General features: G+C 50.3%; 1 protein-coding gene across 2 annotated transcripts; it reads left to right on the forward strand.

Moving 5' to 3' along the window:
* The first annotated feature begins 2,205 nt into the window (after positions 1 to 2,205).
* On the forward strand, positions 2,206 to 6,317 carry lamtor2 (late endosomal/lysosomal adaptor, MAPK and MTOR activator 2). Of its 2 annotated transcripts, none has more exons than XM_069940285.1 (4): positions 2,206 to 2,318; positions 2,692 to 2,935; positions 4,309 to 4,398; positions 6,089 to 6,317. In XM_069940285.1, the coding sequence occupies exons 1-4, from the start codon at positions 2,251 to 2,253 to the stop codon at positions 6,143 to 6,145; spliced, it is 459 nt and encodes a 152-aa protein (XP_069796386.1). In that variant the 5' UTR covers positions 2,206 to 2,250; the 3' UTR covers positions 6,146 to 6,317. The 2 variants fall into 2 exon arrangements, with proteins under 2 accessions (XP_069796386.1, XP_069796387.1); XM_069940286.1 differs by having other exon boundaries at positions 2,211 to 2,318; positions 2,692 to 2,854.
* The last annotated feature ends 3,766 nt before the right edge of the window (positions 6,318 to 10,083 follow it).

Consider the following 10,083-nt stretch of genomic DNA (forward strand, 5'->3'; position numbering starts at 1 on the left):
CTGTCTGTTTTGTAGTTGTTCTGCAAATTTTCTTGCTTCCTCCAGATCCAAGAATAGTCTGTTTTGCTGCCCTGGAATAACTATTTTAAGTACCGCTGGATACTTTAGCATAAATTTATATCCTTTTTTCCTTAGGATCATTTTTGCTGCATTAAACTCCTTCCTCTTCTTCAGGAATTCAAAACTTGTATCTGGATAGAAAAAAAAATTTTGACCTTTGTATTCCAGAGGTTTTTTGTCTTCTCTTATTTTCCCTCATTGCTTTCTCCAATATATTTTCTCTTGTTGTATATCTTAAGAATTTTACTAGAATGGATCTTGGTTGTGGCTGTGGTTTAGGGGATAATGTTCTGTGTGCCCTTTCTATTTCCATTTCATCCTGTAATTCTGGTCATCCTAGGACCCTGGGGATCCATTCTTTTATAAATTCTCTCATATTCTTGCCTTCTTCATCTTCCTTAAGGCCCACTATCTTTATATTGTTTCTTCTATTATAATTTTCCATTATATCTATCTTCTGAGCTAACAGCTCTTGTGTCACTTTAACTTTTTTATCAGATTCTTCTAATTTATTTTTTAAGTCATCTACTTCCATTTCTACGGCTGTTTCTCGTTCTTCCACCTTGTCCACTCTTTTTCCTATATCTGTCATGATCAACTCTAATCTATTCATTTTTTCTTCTGTACTTTTTACTCTCCTTTTTATTTCACTGGATTCTTGTGACTGCCATTCTTTTACTGATTCCTTATATTCTTTAAAAATAAATCCATTGTCTTGTCCTTCCCTTCATCTTCCATTTCTCTGTGTTCTTCCTCTTCTTCTTCTGAGTCCATTCCAGGATCTGTGTCCTTTACCTCTGTCTCTTCTGGTTTTATTGTTGGTTTGTTTGTTTTATTTTGTTGGGTATTTTTAGTCTTCTTATTTTTATTAGAAGTGCCTTGATCCTGGTCTTCTTCCTCTGGGTTGGTCATCTGTTGTTTCTTTGATTTCTTTTTACTCTCTTCTTTCTTGCTCTCGTTATTTTCTGTGTTTTCCTCTTGCTGCTTTGTTGTGGCTGTCAATTTCAGTTGTGGAGATCGACTCCTCAGCTGGTCCCCCCTCCCGTCAGTGTTATTTTTGTCTTGCGCATCGCGCATGCGCGACTCCTCATGCATGCACGGTTGCGCACTTTTGTTTGGCTCCGTGAGCCATTTTTGTAGTCTCGAGTTCGGGGCCTCAACTGACCTTGGGGAGCGGACTTTTCTCTCCGCGGCGGGCCTCCTCGGACAGGTAAGGCCTTCACCTTCTTCTTCCGACGTCCTTTCTTCTTCTCTTCTTCCCGTTGCTTTTGGCTTTTCTTTTGTCGCTGCCATTTTCTCCGCACCTTTATTTTCACTTTATTTTGGTTTTTGTGTTTGTGTCTTTATTTTTTCACTGTCTTTTTTTTACTTTTCTGGAGAGGGCTGGAGTTCCCCGACCAGCCACTACTCCATCACGTGACTCCTCCTCCAGTGAGGGCCAAGTTGATGGAAGCCACATTGCTTGAAGGAGAGCATCGCTAATGAACTGGCAATGGTCGCCCTTGTCCTGGGAGCAGATGCAACGGAGGAATTGAGGGAATGGAATGGAATCCTTGCAGGGGACGGGGCACGAAGGGGTGCAGCCAAGTGAGTTGGTGGGTTTGCCTGTCAAGAGTTTGTCTCCTGAGATGGAGGCGGACCAAATGAATTTAAGATCGGAGTGGAAGTTGGTAGGCAAAGTGGGTGAAGAGGACGATCACATCATGGGTGCACGAGGTAGCGGAGTGAGAGTTGAGGGGCCTTGCCTATGTAGGCAACACGCAGACAGGCATCGCTGGGGCCCATTGCGGAACCCATAGCTACCTGTTGGAGGGATGAAGAGGAGGAGAAGAGAACCACTGCTCTATCAATATCAATAGAGCCCTTACCAATATGGCGGCGATACTGCGACTGAACTAAAAATTGCCGCGGAAGCACGTGATCTTCCCTTAATAAGATGGAGGACCTGGAACGTCAGTCTTTCCTTTACGAAGATGGCGATGATAGGGCTGTGCCATTGTATTTTAAAAATTGGCGCATTGAAATCGCCTTGCACAGATGGATAAACGACGGGATAAAAATTAGCAGTTTTGTTTTGAGGTGGCTGTTAATATAGGTCACGTGGGCCAGTATCCGATACGGACTACATCTCCCAGAATACCGATTGGGACGGGTGGCCTCACTTCCGGTGGGGGCCGAGCAGGTCGGACGATGCTGAGGCCGAAAGCTCTGACCCAGGTGTTGAGCCAGGCGAACACGGCGGGCGTGCAGAGCACCTTGTAAGTGAGCGGAGGAGGGAAGGAGGAGGGGAGAGGAAGAGGAGGGAGGGAGGGAGAGAGGGAAGGAGGAGGGAGGGAGAGAGGGAAGGAGGAGGGAGGGAGAGAGAGAGAGGGGAGAGATGGAAGGGAGAAGGAGGGAGAGAGGGGAGATGGAAGGAGAGAGAGGGATGGATGGAGGGGAGAGGGATAGAGGGAAGGGAGAAGGATGGAGGGGAGAGGAGGATGGTGGGATGGGGACAAGGCATATCCTGTCTGTTGTGCGTGGGGTGGAGGGGCCCAGGGCAGATGAGAGGATGGGGAGGAGGAAGGAATGACAGTGCTATCCTCCATGACATCCCACCCCCACTGATGGTGCTCTTCCCCATCACCACAGGCTGCTGAACAATGAGGGCTCCCTCCTGGCCTACTCCGGTTACGGGGACACGGATGCACGAGTGACAGCTGCCATCGCCAGCAACATCTGGGCGGCGTACGCCAAGAATGGGCACCAAGCCTTCAACGAGGACAAACTCAAGTTCATCCTGATGGACTGCATGGTGAGGAGGTCCAGGGAGAGAAGAACGACTGGGGATCTTATGGAAACATATAAAATTCTGAATGGCATAGATAAGATAGAGGTCAGTAAGTTGTTCCCATTGGTGGGGGTGACCAGAACTAGGGGACATAGCCTTGAGATTCAGGGGAGTAGATTTAGGACGGAGATTATCACCCCCCCGGCCCAAAAATCGTGTTTTCATATAACATGTTTAAAAGTTCTCTCCCCCATCCCCCCCCCCCGCACTTTTTTTTGGCCCTAGCCACCAGTCCGAGCTCCCGACGCCCGTGCCTCCTGCCCTTCCAAGCTCCCAATGCCCCGACCGCAGATCCTTGTCCCGGCCGCCTGCTCTTGGAGCTACTGACACCCCGACTGTGAACCCTCGCCCTGGCTGCCTGCCCATCTAAGCTCCCGAGGCCAAGAACGATGCAGGTACTTACCGCGATGAAAAATATGACCTGTGTAAAAGTTGACCGCCACTTTGTTTGTATATGACTGTACGTGGAAATAAAAGTTAAGTTTATTTAACTTAACTTCAGCAGGCAGAACTTCTCCTTTTCTCATCCCACTTTCTCCAGGACAAAGGAGTAGCCAATAGGTATCTGCATGGGCCCTGCGATGCCTGTCTTTTTGTTGGCTACTTAGGAATGCAGTTATCAAATTCCCTAAAAGTGGTATCACAGATAGACAGGGTCGTAAAGAAGGCTTTTGGCATATTGGCCTTCGTAAATCAAAGTACTGTGTATAGGAGTTGTGATCTTTTGGTAAAGTTGTGTAAAACATTGGTGAGGCCAAATTTGGAGTATTGTGTGCAGTTGTGGTCACCGAACTACAGGAAAGGTATTAATAAGCTAGAAAGAGTGCGGAGAAGGTTGCCCAGACTTCAGGAGCTGAGTTGCAGAGAAAGCTTAAACAGGTTAGGACTTTATTCCCTGGAGTGTAGAAGAATGAGGGGAGATTTAATAGAGGTATTTAAAATTATAAGAAGGATAGACAGAGGAAAAATAGGTGAGGTACAAACCAGAGGACATGGTGAAAGGGGAAAGGTTTAAGGGGAACTTCTTCACACAGGGAGTGGTGGGAGTATGGAACGAGCTGCCAGCTGAAGTGGTGAATGAGGGGCTCAAATTTAACATTGAAGACTTTGGACAAGTACCTGGATGTGAGGGATATGGAGGACTTTGGATTGGGTGCAGGTCAGTGGGACTGGGCAAAAGAAAATTGGTTCACCACAGACGAGAAGGGACAAAGAGGCCTGTTTCTGTACTGTAATGTTCTCTGCTATAAATAGGCAGGACTCTTCCTGCGTATGGGATAGGGACAGAGAGTTCCCCGCTGCTAGGGGTGGGGACGGAGAGATCCCCGCTGCTAGGGGTGGGGATGGAGAGATCCCTGCCACTAGGGTGGGGACGGAGAGACACCTGCCCACATTAACGGCATCACTGTCTGTTGCAGGAAGGTCGAGTGGCGATAACCCGGGTGGCAAATCTGCTACTATGCATGTACGCCAAAGAGACAGTGGGCTTCGGGATGCTACAGGCCAAGGTAAGGGTGGGTGGGCACTTTGGGGCAGGGCCTGTGCTGGGAGGTGGGACTCTCACTGGGGACAGGGACATGTCAACACTACTAGGAGTGGCCACGGGGCTATCACTGGGAGGTGGGGCTTATTTCCCCTCTCCATGACCTGTGTCTCACGGTCTCTGCCCATACACTCTATTCCCACCTACTCAAACATCCCATACACAGTGCAGCCAATGAGCATCATAGGAGTGCACAAGTGTCGGAAAGCAAAAGCCTGCAGGTGTTGGAACCCTGAAATAAAACTCGGGAACACTGATGGCTCCGGGCAACGTCAGATGGTGGCTCTGCTTCACTCTACGTGTTATAGTGAGACACGGAGTGTGGGTGGGGTGTTACAGTCTGTGAGTCACAGAGTGTGGGGCACGGTGCAGGCTATGGCATTATTAAGTGCAGGATGTGGAGAAAGCAGTGCAGGCATCATCCTTGTCCAGAGGGGTCCATTCGTGTGTCTGTTAACAGCAGGAAAGAAACTGCCCTTGAGTCTGGATGATTGTGTTTTTGAGTTTGTGTGGTGGAGAGGCGAGAAGAGAGGAACTAGGGAGTCCTTAATATGTTGGCAGCTTTCCTGAGATGGTGAGGTGCAGGAGTACTCGATGGTGGGGGGGGGGGGGGGGGTGTGTGTGTGTAAGGTGTGGACAGAGTCAATGGAGGGGGGTGTGTGATGAGGTATAGATGGAGTTGATAGAGGGGAGGGGGTGTGGAGAGGTGTAGACAGAGGGGAGAGGGGTGTGATGAGATGTGGATGGAGTGGAGGGGTGATGTTTGGACTGAGTCAGTGAAGGGGAGGGGGTGATGAGGTCCAGACAGAGTTGGTCGAGGGGAGGAGTTGTGATGTGGTTTAGATGGTGTTGATGGAGGGGAGGGGGTGTGTAATGAGGTGTAGTCGTTGATAGAGGGGAGGGGGTGTGGAGAGGTGGATGGAGGGGAGGGGTGATGTTTGGACTGAGTCAATTGAAGGGAAGGGGTGATGAGGTCCAGACAGAGATGGATGGGGGAGGAGTTGTGATGAAGTATAAGTGGAGTTGATAGAGGGGAGGGGGTGTGGAGAGGTGTAGACAGAGGGGAGGGGGGAGTGTGTGCATCTGCTACCTTTATTCTGACCCAGCTGTTTCTCTCTCTCTCTAACTGCACTCTACCATGATGCTCTTGTACTATGTTTGAGATGTCTACCTGGACTGCTCGCCTCATGTGAAAATGAGCGATTCTCAAAGACGTTTGTGAGGATGGGAGGAGTGGGGGTGGTTTGTATAGGGAGACAGGGGAGCTGATTCCCATTTCTGGAGCTGGGGCACATTTAAAACTCGAGGTCAGAGTGTGGGAAATGCAGGGGGTCAGAGGCTCAACAATTCAGAGACCAGAGGTTGAGACACAGATGGAGGCTGCGTTGCTTCCAGGTACTGGAGTTGACACAGACAAGATAGGCTGAGGGCTGAACAGACTACGCGGGTTGAGGTTCATTGCATCTCTCACTCCCTTTCCCCTCCCTTACTCTCTCTCACCCTCCCCTTCTCCCTCCAACACTGCCCTCCCCATTCCCTTCCCCACTCTAACCCTCCCTCCATGCCACTCCTCCACCCTTCCTCCTCCCCTGCCCCCAATCCCCTTAACACTCCTCACTCCTCCCCCTCCTCTCCACCCTTCCCTCCCTCTGCAGGCTGAAGCCCTGGTGCAGTATCTAGAAGAACCCCTGAATCAGGTGGCTGCGTCCTGAGTGGGGATGGTTACAATTCTGCTGTGGTGAAGAGATGCCAAGACTTGTGGGGGGGAGGGGGTCTCTTTCTCTCCGTTGTTTGTCCGTGAACGGGTTTGAGACAGGCTCACCGCTGGAAAATCTGCACTTGTTGTAAATAAATAAATAGACCAGTTGATCGTTCTGTGAAGAATACGGCCTAATGCCTAGCTCTGTGGTACTCTAGGTCTAGGCTGTGGCCCAGTGCCGGGCCTTAGGGGTAAGGGGGGGAGGATTTGAGACCCTCTGAGAGTCCCTCTCCCACCTTGGTTCCAGCACTACCCATCACCCTTGTAACCGTGAAGACCCCCATCCTTCCCACTGGCCAAATCACCCGCCCACCTTCCGTGCTTCAGAAACGGCAGGGGAGGGGGTCGGTGGGGCCGCATCCAGACAGGCCCTTCCGTCACCCACCATGTTGGAGGCCACGTCCCGGATCGCCTTCTCCCCATGTTGCAGCTGAGAGACCGTTTGGGGGGAAGGTCCGCACCCAGTGGTGAGAGGGAGAGGCAGCATCAGGCCATTCTGCCCCTCGATGAGACTGCGGCTGGCTGTCACCTTTTCCCCCATCCCTCCCCCCTGCCTTGCTGCCTCCCTTTCTCCAGCCCCTTCCTTCTAGCAGAGAGCTACCCTCCTTGACCCTCTGCTCCCTCCCCCTATTACTTCAGTTTTGTTCTCTTCTACCTTTTCACCTGTATCCACCCAGTTCCACTTACCTGCTGGCCTGTGCTCCTCCCACTTTCCTACATACCTGTCTACCTGTTTTTCCACATTCTTGACAAATGGGTCAGGCCAGGAGTATCCCCAGCCTTTACTAATAATGGATGCTGTGTGACCTGCTGAGTTTCTCCAGCACTTTTGTTTTTTGCAATCAACCCAGTGAACCTCATTGAAAGCCTAGGATATGCTTCCTCAAGTCAGGACCCCTGGTGATTTTTTTTTCCCCCAGAGAGATCTCCTTTTCAATCTGCAGACATAGCAGCATTCACACTCACTAAGGAGGCTGAGGGAGACCCCACCTTGACAACATTTCACAGGAGCTTGACTGAGCATCCTGTCTGGCTACACCATTGCGTGGGACGGTAGCTGCAAAGGATCGGGCCGGAGGACAATACAGAGGATCACGTAAATAGCCGAGAAGATCACTGGGGTCTCAAGATTCAATTTATTGTCACGTAATAAAATTGCATGGAATTTGTTTTCCGTCAGCTGTAAGGCAGATTTGCTGCCGGCAGAAGTTGCCTGAACCGCCTCTTACGGTCAGAGAAAGAGAAGCAAATAAGAGTCCCTCAGAGCCACTGTTATGAGCCCAGAGGACCCATAAATCCAGCAGCAATAGATATTCACCAAGACAAGTAGTTACTTAAACAAAAGTTGCTTTTAATTGTCTTTAACATGAAAACAGAATCACACTTTAACTTAACTAGCCCTAACTTAACCCCATTCTAATTCTAAGCGCTTGTGTACATAATGTGTGTAAGTTCAGAAAAGTTCTTTGGTTCACAGTCCAAGCTCACTTCTCCTTCCGCCAAGTTCACTGGTTGCAGGCAATTCTTATACTGTGCACAGAAATTAACATGTATAAGTTCACCAGGCTTTGGTGCTTGAAAGGTAAATGGTTACCGCTCAGGAAGGTTCTTGTCGGTTTTCAGAGAGATTTGTTGTTCCAGGACTTACACAACTGATGTACTTCCATCAGCCACTCAGTATCTTGCTGATGAAACTCAGGGTTCTCCAGATGATAATCTCTTCTTTCAGGTCACCACCTGAAGTGCCTTTTTGTTTCCTTAATCCAAATGAAACATTAGACAGCCAGTCCTCTCTTGCATGAACCACAAGGGCTTCGACCAGACCGTCTTCCAAACTGGGGCTTCTTGCCAGCTTGTCCTGTCTAGTTCCAACTGCTCTTGCTGGCTGAAACACTGTCAAGTGATCTCTGCTCTCTCTCTCTGTCTCTCACACCTTCTGAGACTGAGAGAAAGCCTGTTTGACTCTCTCTGCTTGCAAAACCACATGACCCTCTTACAACAGCAAGTCTCCTGCCAACAATAGCGGAGCCAGCATTCTCTTTCATCTGTTGCCTTTTGTAAACAACAACCCATTAGTGAGGTCTCTTGAACACTTTCCAAAGCTCTTGCAAAAAGGTGTGAGAAGCCACTATGTCTCCAGTATTTCAAATAAGAACTGTTTTAAAGTGTTTGCATTTGCCCTACTCTAGCAAACCTTTCCCAATTTATTCCCAAAAACTTTTCTATATACTCTGTCTCACCACCATGTCTCCGTGGATTCACGTTTACCGGAAGTGTGGGTTCAATGGGACTCAAAGTTTGAGGATCTCCCACCATCTGGCCCACAGGAACTTGGACTCACAGGCCGAGGTACAGAGCATCAGAATCTGGACTGCTGGCTTGGGGAATAGCTTCCTTTCCACAGCAGCTGAGACTGATGAACCGTATCCTGTAACCTTGATTAAACAAGGATTGGTCCAGAACACTTGTGCATACTTACTCTCTATTCTTATTTGTGCGCATGAGAATTATGTGCTGACTGAGGCGTGCATGTCCAGACAATCACTGGTTCTGTATGAATAGTCAGATGGGAGTAAACAGCCGCAGATGCTAGAATCTGGAGAGAGACTCTGAGGGTAGGGCAGCATCCATGGAGAGACGTGCTCCATGAAGGTCATGGGTCAGGAGTAAAGTGGAAAGGGGAGATGGCAGTAGGAGGTGCAGGGAATACACAACCAACATTATGGGCTTGAACCCTGAAGTCTGATAAACCTTGATGCAGGCCTCATCTTTCTCCCTATGATATAAAGGACACTGACCTGCTGAGTTCCTCCAGCTTTGTGTTTTGACTTCAATCACGGTGCCTGCAGACTCTGGTTGTTTGACTAGCACCTTTCCTGTAAGGAGGCTGAACACAGCACTCCAAGTATGGACTAATCAAAGTTTAATAGACCTGTAAATTGGAGGGGGCAACACTTGATATTCTGTCTGGGCCCTCTCCAGCCAGATGGCATTAATGTCAACTTCTCCTGGTTCTTTCCCCATCCCTCTGTCTCCTTCCCTCTAGCATTCCACCCCTTCCCCTTCCATTCACAGAGCGGTTTTCTCCCCTGCCCCTCCCTCCCTCATCCACCTACTGCCCCTCCCTCCCTCCCTCATCCACCTACTGCCCCTCCCTCCCTCCCTCATCCACCTACTGCCCCTCCCTCATCCACCTACTGCCCCTCCCTCCCTCATCCACCTACTGCCCCTCCCTCCCTCCCTCATCCACCTACTGCCCCTCCCTCCCCCACCTACTGCCCCTCCCTCCCTCCCTCATCCACCTACTGCCCCTCCCTCCCTCCCTCAACCACCTACTGCCCCTCCCTCCCTCCCTCCCTCATCCACCTACTGCCCCTCCCTCCCTCCCTCATCCACCTACTGCCCCTCCCTCCCTCCCTCCCTCATCCACCTACTGCCCCTCCCTCCCTCATCCACCTACTGCCCCTCCCTCCCTCCCTCCCTCCCTCCCTCCCTCATCCACCTTCTGCCCCTCCCTCCCTCCCTCCCTCATCCACCTACTGCCCCTCCCTCCCTCCCTCCCTCCCTCATCCACCTACTGCCCCTCCCTCCCTCCCTCATCCACCTACTGCCCCTCCCTCCCTCCCTCATCCACCTACTGCCCCTCCCTCCCTCCCTCATCCACCTACTGCCCCTCCCTCCCTCCCTCATCCACCTACTGCCCCTCCCTCCCTTCCTCATCCACCTACTGCCCCCCATATGCCCCTCGCCTCTCCACCGTTTTGTTCGGGCGCCTGCCAACATTTTCCAGCCCGAAACGTCAGTTCTGTATCATTACCTTTGCCGCTGTTTTGACCTGCTGGGTTTCTTCAGCATTTTGTGTTTTTACTTTTTACTTCAATCAGGGCGGCT

This window comes from Narcine bancroftii, chromosome 5, assembly GCF_036971445.1.
Source record: "Narcine bancroftii isolate sNarBan1 chromosome 5, sNarBan1.hap1, whole genome shotgun sequence".
In the NCBI taxonomy this organism is placed as follows: Eukaryota; Metazoa; Chordata; class Chondrichthyes; order Torpediniformes; family Narcinidae; genus Narcine; species Narcine bancroftii.

What these genes read in the sequence shown, in the direction of transcription:
- lamtor2 (XM_069940285.1), top strand. Translation starts at nt 2,251, where the DNA reads ATGCTGAGGCCGAAAGCTCTGACCCAGGTGTTGAGCCAGGCGAACACG. An exon ending in ATGGCATAGATAAGATAGAG is followed by an intron (nt 2,936 to 4,308) that starts GTCAGTAAGTTG and finishes TGTCTGTTGCAG; the next exon opens with GAAGGTCGAGTGGCGATAAC. An exon ending in TCGGGATGCTACAGGCCAAG is followed by an intron (nt 4,399 to 6,088) that starts GTAAGGGTGGGT and finishes CTCCCTCTGCAG; the next exon opens with GCTGAAGCCCTGGTGCAGTA.